The 21946-nt window shown below is 42.2% G+C and overlaps 1 protein-coding gene across 2 annotated transcripts in view; it reads right to left on the bottom strand.

The window, feature by feature from the left end:
- The window catches only part of MYH1 (myosin heavy chain 1), a 30101-nt gene extending 10651 nt beyond the window's left edge, over positions 1-19450 (bottom strand). The window contains exons 1-25 of one of the 2 annotated variants that reach the window (XM_055304795.1): positions 19435-19450; positions 19152-19182; positions 14801-14846; positions 14018-14241; positions 13783-13926; positions 13513-13669; positions 12387-12414; positions 11519-11633; positions 11339-11431; positions 11146-11209; positions 10391-10489; positions 10196-10299; positions 9909-10047; positions 9610-9728; positions 9371-9520; positions 7334-7504; positions 6430-6739; positions 6262-6332; positions 4767-4854; positions 4568-4685; positions 4150-4273; positions 3925-4061; positions 3570-3825; positions 1058-1300; positions 789-965 (exon numbers count right to left, since the gene is read on the bottom strand). In XM_055304795.1, coding sequence (XP_055160770.1) covers positions 789-965; positions 1058-1300; positions 3570-3825; positions 3925-4061; positions 4150-4273; positions 4568-4685; positions 4767-4854; positions 6262-6332; positions 6430-6739; positions 7334-7504; positions 9371-9520; positions 9610-9728; positions 9909-10047; positions 10196-10299; positions 10391-10489; positions 11146-11209; positions 11339-11431; positions 11519-11633; positions 12387-12414; positions 13513-13669; positions 13783-13926; positions 14018-14221 — 3111 coding nt within the window. In that variant the 5' untranslated portion in view covers positions 14222-14241; positions 14801-14846; positions 19152-19182; positions 19435-19450. Of the gene's footprint in view, positions 1-788; positions 966-1057; positions 1301-3569; positions 3826-3924; positions 4062-4149; positions 4274-4567; positions 4686-4766; positions 4855-6261; positions 6333-6429; positions 6740-7333; positions 7505-9370; positions 9521-9609; positions 9729-9908; positions 10048-10195; positions 10300-10390; positions 10490-11145; positions 11210-11338; positions 11432-11518; positions 11634-12386; positions 12415-13512; positions 13670-13782; positions 13927-14017; positions 14242-14800; positions 14847-18013; positions 18033-19151; positions 19183-19434 lie in introns of those variants that run through there. The other variant, XM_055304796.1, reaches the window with a different exon arrangement.
- Positions 19451-21946: the final 2496 nt, after the last annotated feature.

The raw sequence follows: 21946 nt of genomic DNA, 5'->3' as shown, positions 1-21946 counted from the left end.
CCTGGGGAGATATCATGCCTTCAAATTTCCCCACTGGAAGCCATGGTGATCATTGCTTCACCACACCATAGCAACATTTCTAAACCATGACTTTTGTCAGTTCCTCCCTTACTGAGACATTTTCGGTGGGTTCTCTATTTGATATTAGATCACATCTAAAGGGACGCCTGGGTGGCTCAGCGGTTGAGCATCTGCCTTCCGCTCAGGCCACGATCCTGGGTCTTGGGATCGAGTCTCACGTCAGGTTCCCTGTGAGGAGCCTGCTTCTCCTTCTGTCTATGTCTCTGCCTCTCTGAGTCTCTCATAAATGAATAAATAAAATCTTAAAAAAAAAAATCACATCTAAAGCTGAATTCATCTTCTGCATCCCTTATTCAGAATTCCCTTTCTTCCTGTGACAGGAAACATGACGAATATTTACTACTTCTTTGCCCTTGCTGTGCTCCCTGCTTAGAGCACTCTCTCTATTTCTTCCCATAGCCATTTGCTTTATGAGCCCAGCCAAGATCCTTTTTGTTTTTGCAGCTTTTCTTGGCAAACACAGTAACCTCCCTTTTCCCTAATTCTTTTTACCCATATTGTCTGTTACCTACAACTTTCTTTATTGATGTTTTTTTTTTTTACCTCCGTAGGTGTCCATCTTAGACCTTATAACAGGGATGATATCCTACACCACTTACTCATTGGAAGCTCTTGATAAGTACTCATTACATCAAAAGAATGTAAGCTCAGGCTTACTTAGATTGTTATTAAATTAAACATTATCTTTTACATGATGTTAGGCTTACATCATCTACTTGTTGTTCAAGCTTGATTTTAGCTTTGGTCAGGGTGTTGACTTTGTCCTCTTCTGCCTGCAGGTCATCCAGGGTCTGCTGGTGGGCCTCTTGGAGGGCCTTCTTCTCCTTGGTCAGCTTTGCGATGGTTTCATCCAGGCCTGCCATCTCTTCTGTGAGGTTTTTCACCTTGAAAAATTAAAAAAGAAATGATACCTGCTCTAAAGCAGCTTAGTAGGGGGGCAGAATCTCTCTGTGGTGGAACAGAATATGTTTCATACCTTGTTCTCTGTGGCATGCTTCTCCTTTTCAACCTTGGCCAGGGTCAGCTCAAGGTCATCAATATCTTTCTTGAGCTCTGAACACTCATCTTCCAGTTTCCTCTTCTTGGCCGTCAGCTCAGCATTGATCTCCTCCTCATCCTCTGCTCTCTCAGTCACCTCCTTGATCTTCGCCTCCAGCTGGATTTTGGTTTTAATCAGCTGGTCACATCTCTCTTCTGCATCAGCCAAGCTATCTGCTTCCTGAAAAGGGATAATAGACACTTTTAGATTTTAGTTCTCAGGATACTTTAACATTTTACTAATATTTTGAAACCAAACAAGTAAATTATGCTTTAAAGCCTTAGTTAAGATTTATAAGCTTTTCCTCCAGATATTTATTGTGCACTTATTATGGCACTGCAGATTTTTTTAAAGGAATTTAACTAAGGGTTCCTGTTGAAATTCTTATGCTTCTGTTTGCTAATGATGTAGTTCAGGATATACTGTCCCCAAATATGGCACCTTGGCATATTGTGTACCATAAACTGAAGGACTTTGAGAAAATGGCAGAAACAGGAAGTCCACTCTGACCTCCTCCACTCGCCTTTCTTCCCTGAAGCAGGTCATTAAACTCCCATGTGAAAAGTACCCTCCCTGTACTAGGAGGAAAGAAGGAAGACATTCTTATCACCAGAGATGAGAGTTAGGGGCTGAGAAGGCTACATAAACAAACCTTGTTAAACTAACCTTTATCTTTTTTAGTTACTTCTTCAACATTTACTATCCTTAGCTCAAACCCCATTGTCTTGTCAATTCTTTACAAATCTATTGTTTGTCTAAAAGATATATAAGCTTCTTGCTCTGCTTACTTCTTTGGGACTTCAGTCTCTTGTAAAGGCTCCCTTGTACATGTAAAAATTCAGTAAATATGCATGCTTCTTCTGTTAATCAGTTTTTTAATTTTCAAACCCGATGCCTGGGGGGTTCAACGGTTAGTCATCTGCCTTCAGCCCAGGGCATGATTCTGGAGTCCTGGGATCAAGTCCCACATTGGGCTCCCTGCATGGAGCCTGCTTCCCTCTCTGCCTGTGTCTCTGCCTCTCTGTCTCTCTCTGTCTCTCATGAATAAATAAATAAAATCTTAAGAAAAAAAAAACAGCCAGGGACCTTAAGAGGGCCCAGGAAAACTTTTTCCTCTCATGCATGATGTCATCTATATTTAATTTGTTGGTATATGATATCAGATCAGTCACCTTTCTTTATTTAATATTTATTTCCAGGAATGCTTAGTGTATGAAAAACAAAATGGTTGGCTATCCAGCTGGTTGCTCAGAGGGAGGAAAGTGACTTAAATGGAAGATGATCCTACAAAGTAGCTGGGAATTACAGGGAACACATGGAAGAAAAAAGGGGAACCAAACATGTTCAAAGGTGGTGTGTAGAAAAGTAGCAAGTACGTTTCTCAGGAGAAGGAACAGGAGTTGGAATAGAAACTCTGCAGGGGCATAGGCCATGTCTCCTGCTTCAGGTTATATCCTTAGTGCTTAGAATGTCCTTATATAGTTATTAAATGTGGATAGTTAAGAGAATGATGCCGAAAAGAAGTCATACTCTTCTCAGAGAGACCAAATTTAGATACACCATACAGTTTTCCACTGGTTCTGCAAGGTATTATGAACCTGTCCTCTGTCCTCAATTTGGAAACCCCTGTTGTACATGAACTACAGGGAAAGACACAATGCCAACCTAGGTATGTACAGACAGTTCATCTGTCTTTAAATTTTCTAGTTGAGTGTCCCAAGCCAATGCCCACTGGACCAATATCGATTTGCTTCTGAATTCAGGGGACTGCAAGGTCACTCTCAGGATTTAGCTTATTGGTCTCAGTAGCATACTGAAAGTCTCTTGTCATCTGAGTCACATAAGTGAGTTAGACAGTGGTGGTTAATCAGATATTTCTTTCCCAAGCTTCTGAATGTTTATTGGGATGTCAGAACAAGAATATCAACCCCATCTCATGCTTTGCTTAAAAACTGACACTGTCTGTAGAAAGTATTGCCATTATCCTTGCAGTGACTCTATTCTTTCAGGTACTGGAGAGTTTCTAAAGACAGAGTTGAGATGAAGTTGCCAGTTGGTTTCATATTGGCTTCAAGTTGATGCATTTTCATCACAATGTGTCCTCCCTTTTCACTGTGAATATCGTTGTTTTTTCACTGGTCTTATTTGCTTTTTTCAGTAGAGAGAATCTTATGGAACAAAGATCGCCTCACTTTTTGCCTGCGTTTTGCTGGGAAAAACAATAGCAGGAAAGGGGAAGAGCTTTCGTTTTTTTCCTTTTCAACAGCAAGAGATCCTGCCACAGTGCTTGGTAGTAATGTTGTGTCTGGGATTGTGTAGAACTTCTAAGGAGTTATGAATTAGGAAAGATTTAGGAAAGATTGATAGTCCCTTAGTGAGACCTTTTTCCAGCAGCCACTGAACTGAAATATTAGCATCTGATTACAAAAAAATGGGCTCTGATACTCACAGCTTGGACCTGAAGCTGCAGGTCATTTTTCTCTTGCATGAGAGCAACCATTTTCTCTTCTAGCTCTTTCCTTTTGGCCTCAGCTTTTGCAAGGCTTTCTTTGGTCTTCTCAAACTCTTCCTTCATGTTGGCCATCTCCTTTTCTGTCTCCGCACTCTTGAGGAGCGGCTTGATCTTGAAATACAGCTTCATCCAGGGCCAGTGCTTGACATTCATGAAAGCACGGACGTTGTACTGGATGCAGAAGATGGACTCTCTGTGATAGGAGCAGAAGTGGTCAAAGTCAGGTTCCAACAGGAAGCAGAGTTAGAAGGGCCTAAGCTGAGGGGGCTCAGTAGAGTATCTCTATTAATACCTTCTCTCCACCATCTTCTGGTACTCCACTCTTGCCAAGAACCCTCTACACCTGGCCTGGGTTCGGGTAATCAGCTGGGCTAGCTTGTCATCTCGCATCTCCTCTAGGAGCCCCAGAAGACCAGCTTTGAAAAAGACCTGTGCATGGGAGGAGTTGCAGATCAGACCCTATACATAAACTTCACTGGGACACAGATAGTATCAAATAGACTTTAGAGACCATTACCTTGGTGTGACCAAATTTATACTGGGTGTGGTCCACATCGATGGACCCAAGGAGCTTCTCAGAAGCTTTCTTGCTGTCAATGAACTGTCCTTCTGGGATAGCACTTGCATTTAATACCTTGTATCTGTTTAGGACAAACAAATAAATGATAGACCTGTTGTCACCAAGACATCTGCTACCCTTGCTAGAGAAACAACATAGCCTTTGGGTAGTCTAGCAAACATAAATAAGAAATCATATCCATATCTTTATTCTCTGTATATTCAAAGGGTGTCAAACTTTGGTATGTCAATACAGTCTGTTAAATATGTTTCTATTTTCTTCAATTATAATAGAAAGTATAAAGGATTTTTCCATCAAAAACACTAAAATGAGTAAAAGAAGCTCTTAAAAATAATTTGCAGTGAGAGAGTCTGACCTCTGTTTGAAGTCTGCATAAAGGATCCTGCTTGGGAACCCCTTCCTGCAGATGCGGATCCCTTCCAGCACACCGTTACACCGCAGCTGGTGCAGGACAAGTTCATGCTCCATGGCCCCTAAGAGGAAGATACACATGCCTTATTTCATGGTCTAAAGCAAACATCTTGGAACTTGTTTGGGCATCAGAAGCGTCTTACCTGGTGTTTTGGTTTCATTGGGGATGATGCACCGTACAAAGTGGGGGTGAGTGCTCCTCAGATTGGTCATCAGCTTATTCAAATTCTCCTGTGGAATTTATGAATATTTGGTTTAAAAGTGCACTGTTTTCATATGTTCATATTTACAGACATAATCATTGTGACATCTGTGACATAGGCTCAATTCTAACAGTATGTAATTATAGTATCCACTAATATCTAATTCATACACTATTTGAATAGTATCCAGATTTGAAATTGAGAAGAGTTATTTCTGAAATTTTCACATTCCCAAAATGTCCTCTTTCCTGTTTTTTTGTGCATTATAAACATATTTTTCTATGAGTCGTTGAAGTGGTTGTTTACTGCTGCTGAATTTCCTAGCATGTGTTGTAGATTGAATATGATATTCTAAATGTGGGGAAATATTCTACCCATATTCTTTTGTCTAGAGTGTGATCTGGCTTTATCAGTAATTCAGTGTCTTCTTCCAAATCTCTCATTTCTTCCTTTACCCTGCTTTCAATGGTATCTGCTTCTCTATTGCATTCCTATTCCTTATAGTAACTACAGAGCTTTGTCCTCCTGCTCATTCCACAGAAAGTGGCCTTGTAGTGCCTCCCTCTGGGAACTGGCAAAAAACCAACAGCCATGCTATGAAGTGTGAGAAGTGTTCCAAGTTGGTTTTTCAGAATAACTAAAGCTCCCATTGTTACATGGGATGTCAGATGGGATTGTCCAAAGAAAAGTAAATTTTCCTTCAAGAGCTGTTTATCACATCTAGTTTTTTATGTATTTATTTTTTTGTTTAGAATCAGCTTCAGGGCACCTGGGTGGCTCAGCCAGTTAAGTGATTGCCTTCGGCTCAGGTCATGATCCCAGGATACTGGGATTGAGCCCGCCATCAGGCTCCCCACTTGACAAGGAGTCTGCTTCTCCCTCTCCCTCTGCTGTTCCCCTCGCTTGTGCTGTCAATCTCTCTCTCTCTCTCTCTTTCTCTCTCTCTCTCTCTCAAATAAATAAATAAAAATCTTTTAAAAAAAGAATCAGCCTCCAATTCCTGACACTAATCTTCTGTCTTCAGCTTTCAAAATCCACTCATTTCAGTTCTGAACCAGGATACACTTAAGCACATATATCATTTGGAGGCTCCCACAGCTTCCAGAAAATCTCGTGTTTTGCCTAATCCTGTCCCAGTAGAACCTTCTAAATGTCAAATGACCTTATTTCCTGGACCCCAGATTTAACCTCACCATCTGATGCTGACTTCTGCAATCCACTTTCATCCCTCTCTCCTGACACCTTGTCTCCTATATACTGAGCTGTCTCTTCCAGACAACCCCAAACTAAGACTCTGTCCTACCATCACCAACTGACCTGTCTCTTTGAATTATATCCAGTTCTGGAACCCTTGCAAGATAACTTCCCTTCCCCAACAAATACAGGAGAATTTAAATTCCTGAATCTAATAAGACATAGCAAAGGACGTTTGTACCCTGAAGAGAGCAGACACGGTCTGGAAAGAAGAACCCTTCTTCTTGCCGCCTTTCTTGCCACCACCAGCCTCTAAAGGGGGGCAGAGAGAGCACAAGCAATCATAGTATAAGCTTTCTCAGTGTATGTTTTATACATCAGGTAATGGATGACTTCTTTTGGAACGTACCTGCTTCAGCAGCTCCTGCCCCAGAGAAGAGGTTAGCTAGAGTCTTCATTGCAGACTTCTGGTATAGCCCAACAACAGTCTCGTTCAGGGGGTCCTTGTTCTTGTCAAGCCAGCCAGCAATGTTGTAGTCCACAGTACCCGCATAGTGGATCAGTGAGAAGTGTGCCTCAGCCTTGCCTTTGGCAGGCTTGGGTTTCTGGAAATTGTTGGACTTCCCAAGGTGCTGTTCATATAGCTTGTTCTTGAAGGAGGTGTCTGTGGCCTTGGGGAACATGCACTCCTCTTCCAGGATGGAGAAGATCCCCATGGGCTAAAAGGATAAAAAAAAAAAAAACAAATGCCTTTGAATTTTGTCTGCTTGTAGAAATATGTGACATCATGATCCTATTTGAGTAAATTCATCCTTTAATTTCTTAGTTAATGAAAACTCACCCCTTGGGTTAGAAGTCACTAATTAAGTAAATATTTATTGCATGCTTGTTGAAATTCAGGTGCTGTGTCAGACTCAGTAATGCAGTGGCCAGGGAGAATAATGAAGGTCATGCTTTCCTGGAGTTTATGTCTAGTCCCACAGCTCCACAGCCCTGTTTCTCCAAGTGTGACTTGCAAACTGGTTGCATCAGAAACACTTGGTGGAAATTCAGATTCCAAGGCTCCATCCCATACTTATTAAAAAGTTTTTCTAGCAGTGAGATTTAAATATAAGTCCTTGCATTGTGAATTGTTGGGAAATAGAGAGTTCTGGATGCTAGAGAAAATACTCACTCTCCTTTTACCAGAATATCTCCCTCAGAGTTAGCAAAAGAAGTTTTCCTGATTTTGTTTACACGTAGAAATCTTTTAAGATTTTTCTCTTAAATGCTGTTCAGCAGTATAACCTGTGACCTGAGAAAAGCAAGCAAACCTTCTCGATGAGCTCGATGCAAGCAGCCAGGTCCATCCCGAAGTCGATGAACTCCCACTCGATGCCCTCCTTCTTGTACTCCTCCTGCTCCAGCACGAACATGTGGTGGTTGAAGAACTGTTGCAGTTTCTCGTTGGTGAAGTTGATGCACAGCTGCTCCAGGCTGTTGAACTAAGTAGAAAATACAAATTAACTTTGATCTTTTAATAAAAAGCTTGTCTTCGAAAAGGGCTTTCCTTAGTTGGTGACCTGACTACCGTCTTAGGATGGTGTGACTCTCTCCACCTGAGGCAGGCCTCTTTCTCCTTCCTGCGTTTTTCATGACTATAGACAAGAACTTGTCCCCACCCTTGTTGGAAGTATCTCTTAAGTGGGAATAAATAGTATCTGTGTGATGCTTTCCTATGCAATAAAACCATTGTTTGGTTTTTACAGTGTCTACTTTTGTTGATCAGAGGTTTCTTAGAAATCTGCCCCTTTATGATAATGTTATATAGCTAGACAAGTTTCCGGCATCTGAGCCATTGTGGTCTGTATATTATGAATAATCAGGACTAAAAATTCAATAGCTAGCATTTGTTGAACATGTGCCATGTGGTAGACACTGTGCTAAGTGCTTTGTATAAATTGTTGCAGTTAATTCTCACAGCCACCTTTCCACTATGGTCCTGTTTGCCCATTTCATTGATGAGAGAACTCTCTTAGTGAGATGAAGTAACTGCAAGAGTCTTCTAAGGGGGTGTGGCAGGGTGCCAGGCTTTGATATCCAGAGCCAGCAGCTGTAGCCACACCCAGAACTTGAGCAGGTCTGCTTTGCTCACTGTTCACAACACCCAGAAAGAAACAGTTGGGGATGCTCTTGCCTAAGAGCAATATCACTAGACATGGAAGTCAAGGGGTGCTGCACCGTGGAGGAACCTTGCCAACATGCTAAGCGAAGAAAGCCAGTCACAAAGGACTACATACTGTATGATTCTGTTTATATGAACTGTCCAGAATAGGCAAATCCACAGACACAGAAAGTAGATGAGTGGTTGCCGGCCGGGGGCTGGGGAAGGTGGAAACGGTATGACTGCTTAGTGGGAATGGGGTTTCTTGTTGGGGTGATGAACGGGTTCTAAAATCAATTGTCGTGATGGTTGCATATATCTGTAAATATTCTAAGAACCACCAAATTAAGTACTTAAGTGAATTAGATGTTATATGAATTACATATCAATAAAGTGATTATTTTAAAAACTCAAATTGGTTTCAAGTTTGCACTGTCTTTAGTTTTCTTATTTGAAAATGTGGATTGCTCTTCCTCTTCCTTCTGGGTGCCATAGTATTCCTCTCTTCCCTCGTGAGCTTGGGAATTTCTGGAAATGCTCTTGTCCCTCAAAGTCAGAAAATGTCCTTCAGTGTCTGTGAGTTTACTCAGAAAAGTGTAGAAATGTGACCTGTGGATCAGACACGTTTGAGATACTATCTCATATCTTCTGTAACCTTGTGTGCTAAGTTATAGGGGAGGTTTTCTTTCATAGGCAGATGATTTGGAGTTACTCTAAAATGCCGTCTTCATCCTCTATCCCTGGATATTGAAGAGCAGACAGGAATCCTACAGCTTGTCTTTGAATTTGTCACTGCCTTTCCTACCACCATCTTGGCTGCCATTACCTGTCTCTTCACCTGCTCTACCATTTACTGCGTGTCCACTATGTGCTGAGGCTGTGCTCGGGGCTTTCAATTCAGACGTCCTGTAACTGGCAGAAAGACCTTGGGAGTGGATATGCTCTATGAGGTGGTAGTGCTTCACCTACAGGTCTTCACTGAGTGTGAACCCAATGATCAGTAGAACACCATTCCCAATTCTCCAAAGTCACACAGGGAAGAACTAGACTTCTGTCCCCCTGCAAGGTTCATGCCCTCTCATGGACTTTTGGTCTTTCCTGTGTCAACTTGGTTTGTAGTGCAGCAATTTTTTATAGACCTTTTCCAATACTGACTGCAGCAGCAAGATTTTTAAACTTTTTTGCTACAAAGTTTCTGCTAACTCACATCAAAGATCTCAAAGCCGGCAATGTCCAGGACCCCGATGAAGTACTGCCTGGGCTGCTTGGTGTCCAGCTGCTGGTTGATGCGGGTGACCATCCACAGGAACATCTTCTCGTAGACAGCCTTGGCCAGAGCACCCACCGCATTGTACACCTTCATGGACAGAGTGGTGATTGTTGACGTACCAAAGACATGCTGAGAAGGCCTGGGATGTGTGTCATTCATTGAGGTCACGCACTTACCTGCTGCACAGTCTGGCCTTTGGTGACAAACTCGTTGCCGACCTTGACCCTGGGGTAGCAGAGGGCTTTGAGCAGGTCAGCAGAGTTCAGGTTCTGGAGATAGGCTGCCTTGTCAGCGACTGTAAAGACATAATTCAGGCATCCCACATGACCCACTGTGGGCTCCCCAATTCATCAGGGCAGAATGGTGAGTAAACCATTTTATAGAAAGTCTCTGTGGGGGTGAATTTGCATACATTCATCAGAAGCTCAACTGTAAAGATGACATGAATTTAGAATGAGCTTTTTGTCTATATTACCTTCAGTGCCATCTGGCTCCGCCTGCTCCTCTCGCTGCTTCTGCTTGAACTTCATGTTCCCATAATGCATCACGGCCCCCGTGAGCTTGTAGATGGAGACTCTTTCATCAGAGGTGAAGCCCAGGATGTCAATGGCACTCTACCAGGAGAGGTGACAGGACAAAAGGGCAGAAGATAGTAATTTATTTAGGAAAGTTTATGCCATATCATTAACCATGCCTATAAAGGGCTGTTATTGTCATTCCCATACATAATGGATTTTTAAAAACACTGTATATGTAACTTACATCTGTGGCCATCAGCTCCTCTTGGTCATCAATGCTGGGGACTGTGATCTCCCCTTGACTGACGAAGGCATAGTCATATGGGTTGGTGGTGATTAGGAGCATTTCTGGGTACATACAATTCAGGGTATATGTTTTACATTGGAAATTGTTAATATAACATAACCTTCTAGCTTGCAAATTTAAGTTCCTTCTTACCGATTAGGTCTGGCTTCTTGTTAGACATGATCTGGTAAAAAATGTGGTAGCTTCTTTCTGCTTTCAGCTGGAAAGTAACTCTAGACTTCTCTAGAAGATCTGGAATACAAAGTAGACACGGGTCAGAGGGAAAAAACCATGAAGTTCCTGAAGTGATTTTGGAATTTGGGATGATTAAAAAATCTCACAGGCCTATTGAGATTTCAGCTGAATATTCATATAGGGTACCATATTTTGAGCTCTACAAACACTATTGCAGTTTCTCTTACCACCTCTAGAAAAAAACTGAAGTACGCCTAGCGGGAGACATAGACATTTCTCATGTAGAATGTCCTTGACATTTGTGATATAATTGTTTCTAGAGAACCCGTCCCTCCCCAGGGGCTCACTTTATAATAGAGGGACCACTACGAGTAATGTTTATTAGGCTGGGAAGCAATCACATATTCTCAACCAGGAGGCAACTCATTTACCCTAGTGTTAGTGTTTTCTCAGAGAAAGTTGAAATCCATTCTAAGGCTGAAATTCTTCAGACAAGCCCAGTGGCTCCTGGCAGTTCTTACTGAATCATTAGGCTCATGGCTGGGGATAAAGCACACTGTGGGCTATGGATGAGACTGGCATTAACCACAGGCATGTTTGGCAGGAGACTGGTGTTTCACAGGCTCCAGGCTCAACAGGAGCTGCAGAATGTTCGTTCCTCCAGACCATCATTTGTCATTTTCGGGTTCTGTTTAGGAGGTCCTATTACTTACATGTTTCAATATCTGCAGAAGCCAGCTTCCCTGTGGTACCAAAGTGGATTCTAATGAATTTACCCTTGAAAAGAAAAAGATTATTTAGTATTAAAAAGTTGAAACACACAGAAGGATGCAATTGAAATAATTCAGACACGCTATCTCTGGCATGTAAGGGCTGAGAAGATCCCTCTGTGACCAGGAGGCTTACAAAGCGAGAGGAGTTGTCATTCCTCACAGTCTTGGCGTTGCCAAAGGCTTCCAGTAAGGGGTTGGCACTGATGATCTGATCTTCAAGGGTCCCCTGCAAAGGCAAAGAGCAGCTCTCACTTCTGGGGCTCCAGACTCCTGAGAGCCCAAGAGTCTTGAGCCCCTAGAGCCCCAGACCCACCTGTATTTTGCCAGAAGTAACTTCCTCCTTCTTCTTGTCCCCAGTGACTGCAATTGTTGCAAAGTACTGGATGACACGCTTTGTGTTCACGGTCTTCCCCGCACCAGATTCTCCTCTGTCAAAGAGAGACAAAACACATGTGAGGAACTAAGCTATGTGGCAAATTAAAGTACTGCATCATCAGCGTTTATTACCTTATGCATCTTTCTATATATGTCTTTGTCAGGTTTCTCCTAGCTCTTTCTCTTCAGCCTACTATAGCTCATAATATTTCTGTTGCTTTGCACTGACAATAAGCAGGGAAGTTGATTCAACACACATTTCTTGAGTGCTTAAAATGTGCCAGGCTCTCTTTTAGGTGCTGTGGCCTGGGTGTGAGGGGTCCAAAAGGCAGCCACCCAACAACTATGTGGGAAATGAGATAGTAAAAAAAAAAAAACAACAACAATGTATGTGTTCTTTAGTTTCCTTAAAGACATGGCTCAAGTGAAGTCTTTGAAGGACTAGACATTTCTCAAGTAGGCCTTAAAAATAGGCCACTGGGGAAATTCCCAAAAAGCTCAATGTTCAGAAGGCTGTATGTTGTTCACTGCCATGTATTGGGTTCTGGCTATGCACAGAGTTTACATCTCTTAACTCTCAGAAAAGTTCTGGACAGCTTTTAAGACTGGACTAGCAAATGACAAATTTGGGGCATTGTTAATTTACATTCAGATGCAGTCTGAGCCCTATAACAAAGTACAAGCAATGTCCAGCTCCAGACTGATCAGCCATTGCTTCAGTATGGGAGCATTAATTAATTTCTTTTGGTTTGTCATTTTCCTAATGTGAATAAAATAGTAATATGTCCCAGAATAGTAATACATACGTGATTAAGATGGACTGATTCTCCCGATCTAGAAGAAAAACAGCAGACAGTCAACATCACACCAGTTACGCAAACAGAACTTTCTATAGGGAAACACCTTGGGTGTTAAGTATAAATATTGTGTCATTTTAAATGGAGACTGAAATATATTATTGTAAAGCTATATATGATATTATTCTTAAACCTCTTAAGTAGAAGAGAAACATAAAATGTTGTTATATCTTAAATTCCTTAAGTCCTCATAGTACATGTACCCTTCTGGTTTAAAATAGAGCAGTATTTTCTAAAGCCAGACACATTCTTTAGTTGTCAGCCATGGATTTCAGTAGCATACTATCCACTGATTTCTGCATAGAACTGAAAAATGGAAAATATATGAAGGGTTTGACTGTAGTTTAATAGGTTTAAATAGTGTTCATCAGGCCAAGGTTGAGATTTAGTTTTTAAATGAGTCTATTGGCCTCACAAAGAAAAAAAAAATCTTACTTCCACAGCTTGCAACCCTAACTCTGATCAGCCTTTCCAAAAGTGTACCATCAGGTCAAAGAAAGATCAGATGAGGAAGGTGCCTCAATCAATCAGAATAAAAATCCTTCTAAGAGGGGAGAAAACAGCAACTTTGTTTTCTGTACATGTAGCCCCCAAATATCATCTTCATTCAAAGAGAGAATATCTTCTATGAGATGGTTTCTGATGACTTTAGACCTAACAGTACTCCTAAAAGCATCAAATTTGTAGTCAACAAGAAAATTAAGCACAAAGGGATTGAACATATAGTTTCTTGTCTATTCAGACAATGTGATCCCACTGTTACTTAATCTTAACCATTGTTACTTCCATCTATACCAGAAATTATGTATTTCCAAGATGAAAATTATAAGCAACTTAAGATAAATAGGGATGGAGCAGTAGCATGGCCTGGTAAAATCATGGAGGTCGAGTCTGGAGAGCTAAAATTTCATTACAGCTTTGATGGCATGTATATCTGTGTGCTTTAGTTACCTCTTCTGTACATCCTGGGGGGTGAGGGGGTAGATTATATTATCTCTGAAGTTCTCTTTAGCTTTAGCACTTTGTGATTATAGGTGGTAACATAATTTGTATGACAAACACTTGAGCCACTCACCCGTCAGCATGAACTGATAGGCATTGTCAGAGATGGAGAAGATGTGGGGTGGGGCCTCCTGGCGCTTCTTGCCTCTGTAGGCCGTCACCACCTCTGTGTTGTACACCGGCAGCCACTTGTAGGGGTTGACAGTGACACAGAACAGACCTGAGTAGGTCTAGACCAAAAAGAAAAAGAAGGGAGTATAATGATTTCATGAGGATTTTAATAACCTGCTTTTCAAAACCCTTAACCATCTGCATGAGCAGAAGGCCATGAGAGTGAACTCACATAGATCATCCAGGCTGCATAACGCTCTTTAAGGTTGTACAGCACAGCAGGCTCGTGCAGGTGAGTCATCATGGCCATGTCCTCGATCTTGTCATACTTGGGAGGGTTCATGGGGAAGACTTGGTCATCTTTCACCGTCAGAGTCTGGTAAACAGGGAGGACAACCATTTATGTCAATTGTGAGATCATACAAAAGTACTGATCAAATGTGGCCAGCTCCAGGGACTCTACTCACCGCTCCCGCTTCGGTCTTCACTGTCACTTTCCCTCCTTCTCTACTCTGGACAGTCCCTTTCACAAAAGATTCTTTGGGCTCCGCCACAAAGACTGACGTCTTGGCATCAAAGGGCCTATTCTGGGCCTCAATGCGCTCCTTTTCAGACTTTCGGAGGTATGGAGCCGCCTCCCCGAAAATGGCCATTTCCTGGTCTGAACTCATGGCTGCTGAACTCACAGGTCCTAGAGGAGATGAAGCATTTCACATTAGAGACTGTGGACTGTCATGTGTATCAGTAAGTCTCCAGATATTGGTGATGATACCTCATGGAAAACCCACTATTTATTTAGCATTGTGCAAGGTAACTTTCTGCAAGTTTTGAAGAGGTTTAAGGAAGCTCTTTCCTAGGTACCTTCTTTTTCTTATTTGTTAGGTATCATGTTTACCTAATGATTCTAATAGAAGCATACCTTTTTTAAAATCAAATTTGAGATTTTTAGCAAGAGAACCTTATTGCAGATTTTTTTCCCCTACAGAATGTTAATATTCTGTTAACAAGCCAACAAGTCCATTAGCAGTTTTCTTGTTAAGATGTCACCTCGCCAATGCTTGCATCCGGAATGAGTCTATGTGCATTGTTCTGAAGGCAAGCCCTCCTTCCCTGTCTCCCTAGCACCGTTTCCTGAAGTACAGTTATTAGGTATTTACTGAGACCACTTTCTGAAAGGTTGCTAAGTGACACAGATCCATCCCAGAGGCTCTCATATTCTTCTTCAGGGACTGGTTAAGTCCAAATCTTACCTTGTTAGCAAGTGAGAAGATGCAGCCTGGTTCTCTCTAGACAGTTCTGTAAAAGAGAAGGGAAAAGCACTTGAGTAGTTAGCCAAAGGCACCCACAGAATCCCATCTGTGGCATGGTTGGCTATTGTAAACAGAAGGCAACAAAAGCAGGGGAGGGGCAAGATGGCGGAAGAGCAGGGTCCCCAAATCACCTGTCCCCACCAAGTTACCTAGATAACCTTCAAACCATCCTGAAAATCTACGAATTCGGCCTGAGATTTAAAGAGAGACCAGCTGGAATGCTACAGTGAGAGGAGTTCGCGCTTCTATCCAGGTAGGAAGACGGGGAAAAAGAAATAAAGGAACAAAAGGCCTCCGAGGGGGAGGGGCCCCGCGAGGAGCCGGGCTGAGGCCGGGGCGAGTGTCCCCAGGACAGGAGAGCCCCGTCCCGGAGGAGCAGGAGCTGCACCAACCTTCCCGGGCGGGCGGAAAGGGGCTCGCAGGGAGGTGGAGCAGGACCCAGGAGGGCGGGGATGCCCTCGGGCTCCCGGGGACACTAACAGACACCTGCGCCCCGGGAGAGTGCCCCGAGCTCCCTAAGGGCTGCAGCGCGCACGGCGGGACCGACCGGAGCAGCTCGGAGGGGCTCGGGCGGCGGCTCCGCGGAGGGGGCTGCGGGGCGGGAGCGCGAATCCAACAGCGCAGGCCCCGGAGCACAGGGCGCCGGGACACAGCCCAGGATCCGGCCTCCCCCCGGGACAGGCAGAGGCCGGGAGGGCCCAGGACAGCAAGGACGCTCCTGCCCCGAGCTGAGCAGATCAGCGGCCCCGCCCCGGAGCCTCCAGGCCCTGCGGACGGAGAACCGAGAGCCCCGAGCCCCGTAGTTCCTGCGGAGGCTGAATCCAGGCTTCCAGAGTTGCCATAGCAACTGCGGCTGTTCCTCCTGAGACCTCACGGGGTAAACAACCCCCGCTGAGCCCTGCAGCAGGCAGGGGCAGAGCAGCTCCCCCAAGTGCTAACACCTGAGAATCAGCACAGCAGGCCCCTCCCCCAGAAGACCAGCTAGACGGACCAGTGATACTCCCCCGTGTTCCAATACAACTTGTTTTTGGCCACTCTGCACTGAGCAAAATGACTAGAAGGAAAACCTCACCTCAAAAGAAAGAATCAGAAACAGCCCTCTCTCCCACAGAGTTACAGAATCTGGATTACACTTCAATGTCAGAAAGCCAATTCAGAAGCACTATTATACAGCTACTGGTGGCTCTAGAAAAAAGCATTAAGGCCTCACGAGACTTCATGACTGCAGAATTTAGATCCAATCAGGCAGAAATTAAAAATCAATTGAATGAGATGCAATCCAAACTAGAAGTCCTAACGACGAGGGTTAACGAGGTGGAAGAACGAGTGAGTGACATAGAAGACAAGTTAATGGCAAAGAGGGAAACTGAGGAAAAAAGAGATAAACAATTAAAGAACCATGAAGACAGATTAAGGCAAATAAATGACAGTCTGAGGAAGAAAAACCTACGTTTAATTGGGGTTCCCGAGGGCGCCGAAAGGGACAGAGGGCCAGAATATGTATTTGAACAAATCCTAGCTGAAAACTTTCCCAATCTGGGAAGGGAAACAGGCATTCGGATCCAGGAAATAGAGAGATCCCCCCCTAAAATCAATAAAAACCGTTCAACACCTCGACATCTAATAGTGAAGCTTGCAAATTCCAAAGATAAAGAGAAGATCCTTAAAGCAGCAAGAGACAAGAAGTCCCTGACTTTCATGGGGAGGAATATTAGGGTAACAGCAGACCTCTCCACGGAGACCTGGCAGGCCAGAAAGGGCTGGCAGGATATATTCAGGGTCCTAAATGAGAAGAACATGCAACCAAGAATACTTTATCCAGCAAGGCTCTCATTCAAAATGGAAGGACAGATAAAGAGCTTCCAAGACAGGCAGGAACTGAAAGAATATGTGACCTCCAAACCAGCTCTGCAAGAAATTTTAAGGGGGACTCTTAAAACTCCCCTTTAAGAAGAAGTTCAAGTAACTCTGAACATGAATGGGCTTAATGACCCCATCAAAAGGCGCAGAGTTTCAGACTGGATAAAAAAACAGGACCCATCTATTTGCTGTCTACAAGAGACTCATTTTAGACAGAAGGACACCTACAACCTGAAAATAAAAGGTTGGAGAACCATTTACCATTCAAATGGTTCTCAAAATATACCCTAAAAACTACAGAACACTTCTGAAAGAAATTGAGGAAGACACAAAGAGTTGGAAAAATATTCCATGCTCATGGATTGGCAGAATTAATATTGTGAAAATGTCAATGTTACCCAGGGCAATTTACACGTTTAATGCAATCCCTATCAAAATACCATGGACTTTCTTCAGAGACTTAGAACAAATTATTTTAAGATTTGTGTGGAATCAGAAAAGACCCCAAACAGCCAGGGGAATTTTAAAAAAAGAAAACCATATCTGGGGGCATCACAATGCCAGATTTCAGGTTGTACTACAAAGCTGTGTTCATCAAGACAGTGTGGTACTGGCACAAAAACAGACATATAGATCAATGGAACAGAACAGAGAACCCAGAAGTGGACCCTGAACTTTATGCTCAACTAATATACGATAAAGGAGGAAAGACGATCCACTAGAAGAAAGACAGTCTCTTCAATAAATGGTGCTGGGAAAATTGGACATCCACATGCAGAAGAATGAAACTGGACCACTCTCTTGCACCATACACAAAGATAAACTCAAAATAGATGAAAGATCTAAATGTGAGACAAGATTCCATCAAAATCCCAGAGAAGAACTCAGGCAACACCCTTTTTGAACTTGGCCACAGTAACCGGAGAAGGACAAACAGTGTATGTTCTCATTCATTTGGGGAATATGAATAATAGCGAAAGGGAATATAAGGGAAGGGAGAAGAAATGTGTGAGAAATATCAGAAAGGGAGACAGAACATAGAGACTCCTAACTCTGGGAAATGAACTGGGGGTGGTGGAGGGGGAGGAGGGTGGGGGGTGGGGGTGAATGGGTGACGGGCACTGAGGGGTACACTTGACGGGATGAGCACTGGGTGTTATTCTGTATGTTGGTAAATTGAACACCAATAAAAATTAATTTATAAAAAAAAAAAAAAAAAAAAAAAAAAAAAAAAAAAAAAGAAGGCAACAAAAGCCATGGATATAAAACGTGCATTATCCCAAGGAGCAGTACCAGAGCTAGCAGCTGCAGCTGACGTGGGGCAGCGTGGCCAATGTCCCTCTCGAAAGCCCATTGCCTGGTCCTACTTACTTTGGAGCTTTTTAAAGCAGGACGAGTCAGCCTCATTCCAAGGGCTCTTGTTCTCATACCATAATTTTGACAGATTTGGCTTTTTCCTTTGTCTTTAGTATTTCTCAAAGACTTACTATAAAATATTATTATGTTTTCTTGCTATATTACTGAAATTCTCATAGAAATTTCACAAAACTTTCTTTTCAAGATTCATTCATCTCTTGTCACTTTAATATTCATTAATCCTGTCAGTAATGATCATAGGCAGGACCCCTGGGTGGCTCAGTGATTCAGTGTCTATCTTTGGCTCAGGTCATGATCCTGGGCTCCTGGGATCAAATCCCACATCAGGTTCCCCGAAGGGAGCCTGCTTCTCCCTCTGCCTATGTCTCTGCCTCTCTCTGTGTCTCTCATGAATAAATAAATAAAATCTCAAAAAAATGATCATAGGCAATTTATTTAATAATAATAAAGATATTTTTCCAGAAAAACTCAAAACACTTTTGTGAACCTTTCTACATTTTCCCATCCAAACTGCAGGGATTTGGATAACACAAAATACTTTCTCTTGCTGAAGATTCTCACAGTCATTTTTCATAGCATTAAAATATTTTTTGCATTTTATGGACTGTGAAAGAACATGCAGATTTAAGCCACTTTTCCAAGGCAAGGACTTAGTTCATTCAGACATCATCTCTGGGTTTTATATGTTATATGATGCAGAGGAAAAGCTGTAGTATAGGAAATTTACATTTTCTCTATAAATGAATAATAACACCAAAATGTTGTATTGCATATTGTAACTCAGTTATTTAAAAGGCAGACCACAGTGCCAGAAATAGGAGGAAAAATATGTATAAAACTGCTCAAGATTCTTGAGAAAGCATTTTCATGTATTGCAGAGGTCATAAATTAATGAGAATGAGTTTATAAAGTCCCTCTCAGAATTTTTAAAGGGAAGCATGATCAGCCATGAAATTAAAATGCTTTCATTTTATAACCCCCTGAGCACTCTCCAAACACCATAGAAAATTTCTTGCACCCTGTAAAGAATGAGAAAAAAAAATTGGTATCTTACCTTAGAGATGCAACCTGGAAGTGGATTGGAACTGTAAAAAAAAAAAAAAAAATGCAAATTTCTTCTGGTTAAACTCTAGGCATTCCCAATAATACCATAATTCTTAAGTGAGAATCAGGAAATGACTGGGAACACGAAAACATCTAATTAAAATTGCTACGGAGTAAGTTGGTGCTTCAGTGGAAGGGCTGCCAGGGGCAGTGGGAGCCAGGATGTGTGGCATGCAGGCAGCCAGATATCACTTACTGTCCTCAGACAGAGCCCTGTCCTCACACACACTTACCTTGAAGCTTTATGAGGAAAGACAAGCCATACCCATTCCAAGGGTACTTTTATAGGGTCAAATATGGAAAACATGTAGCCTCCTCCTCTTTCTTAGAACATTTTTGGCAAAACCTGTTTTTGGCAATGAAGGTCTCCAAGCATAATTCCCCTCATATTAAAGATGTTTGGATATAATTAGAAGTATTTCCTCTCACATTTGGTTAAGTATATGAATCAATCTCCTATAAATAATTTGAGAGGTTGGCAATCTGGAAGCAATCTGGCCTTGGAATAATGTAAGGTGTGGTTTCAAAGACGGCTATGTTCTTCAGTCCCCAGACTTTGTTGCTGGCTGTTCTGTTTCACAGTAGCCCGTGTGAAGTCTTTTCAATTGCCCGCACCATTGCAGATATTAGACTAGGAAGAGAAGCTGCCGTTGTTTACCAGCATGTTAGGAAAAGATTGTTCACTCCTCCCCAGAAGGCATGATTTTTTTGTTGTTGGTTTTTGGGTTTTGTTTTGTTTTTTTTCAACTTATTGTGCTTTGTTGAGGGTGCTTGGAAATGTGATTTTAAAAGTTGCTTCATGAAGAGCAGCCAAAGACAGCTGGTTTTGTTGCCTCTGGTCAACTGTCCCTGATTCATTGTTAAATCAGACCACTCCCACCTCAGGCTTGCTCCAGACTGCTTTGCCTCACCAAGCTGAGATGCTCAGCTTCTCTCATTTTTAAAAAATGCAAGTTGCTTGTGAAATGCTGTTTCCTCTGTGAAACTCAACATAGGAAAGTATTAGAAAACAGGGCATTTCTCTGTCTAAATATGCAGCATCTAGGGCTTCTCCATCAGCTGCCCATGGTATACATTTCACATTTTGCTTACAAACAATATCGAACATTATTTTCTAATTTTTAATTTTTCTTAAAAAAATGTGTCTCTATGTCAGCATTGTCCATCTGGGACGGAGATCAAACTTGCTTCATATACCCTGTTTTGCAACAGTTTCTCTTTCATTGTACTTATATTTTGATAGATTTACTGAAATAGATCTCCTTAGGAAACAGATATCTGGAGATACTGTTTGTAATGGTCACATGATATATCACTGTAAGGAAGCATCTAACCCATATTCCCATATCACTGTAAGGAAGCATCTAACCCATATTCTCTTTGAATCTCCTTAAACAACTGAGATTCAAAGAATAGAAGAGAGTGACCACAAATCACACAGCAGCCTAGACCTGGTCGCCTGATTGGCATGGCAGCCCAGCATGCCTGCTGCCAGGACTTCTCTACCTGGAATAGATTAAAGCCATCAGGAAGGGTCTTTCAGGAGACATGCGTCTGATGGAAGCCTTCCTAGCCAACTCCCGACCCACTTTGTGACCACAGGTATAGCGTTTTACTTTCTTACATATCTGTGTTTTTTTTTTTTTCTTTCCCACATTTGTTTTCTTTAACAGACATGTGAAAAATGTGGGCAACGATTCTCAGGAAGAGAGGACATTTTCATAATGTTCTCAGGAGGATTTGATAGGAATTTTAAGACTGCGTTTTGACCCGTGCTGGATAGATTTTGCAGTAAGCTTCTTATAAGACATTGTTTTTTGCTTATTACTGTCAAGTTATGAGGCACTTTAGTATTTGCAGGTGATGTAGAACAAAGTGGAAGATGGGCCAAAGCAATGAGGAGGGTGATCCCACACGCTTCCTAGGGCCAGTATGACAGTGGGAATCCTAATTACCTGCTAAGCTGCTCCCATGTGTCTGATGTAATTCATTCTCCCACAGTGCAATTTAAACCCATATACTCTTGCTTCCCATTCAGATGGGTAGTTGCCACTTAGCTTTTCCTTTATGCTGCCCAAGAAAGTTATACTTTTGGCTATGCATCTCAATGGAATCCAGTTAAAAAAAATATCATCTAGGAAGACTTCTCTGAGTAATTCAGATTGCTACTGTTTCTGGATTTTGCACCAAAGTCATGCTGATTATTACATGCAATGAGTATACTACCTAAGTTATCTATTTTAGGATTTTTATTTTATCGATACGTTTAATCACTTATTTTGGCTCTTCACATGATTATGTAGGAAGCCATCAAGTAGGAAGCATAGGCTAATAGCTTATTGATAATACATTATAGCATATAGAATAATATTCTCTTGGCCCCCAGACTTGAGAGCCACCCCGTAGGGAGAAGAGTCACATTTCCGTCTCACTCTTTCACATCATACCCATTACCCAGTGCACATTCTGTGAATATACAGTGTGTTGGTAGTCATGAAAATCTTAACAGGCTAATAATAATACTTTGGAATTGTATTCTTGATAACATCAAGGAGAAGTAATGATATAGGGTAGCCTGAATCTCCTATTTGAGAACATAGCCATAGCCAGTGCCATTCATTTGCATAGACTTGGAAAATTAGGGGGGATCAGGAGCTTTCTAGGATCCTATTATACTCTGGTATTAAGGAAAGGGCAGAAAGAAATGAAAGGTGACTTCCAGATTTCTTCCAGACAGTCTTCCCG

This window comes from Nyctereutes procyonoides, unplaced genomic scaffold (assembly GCF_905146905.1).
Source record: "Nyctereutes procyonoides isolate TBG_1078 unplaced genomic scaffold, NYPRO_anot_genome, whole genome shotgun sequence".
In the NCBI taxonomy this organism is placed as follows: domain Eukaryota; kingdom Metazoa; phylum Chordata; class Mammalia; order Carnivora; family Canidae; genus Nyctereutes; species Nyctereutes procyonoides.
Note: the sequence above shows the minus strand (reverse complement) of the source record. Positions and strands in the feature narration are given on the sequence as shown.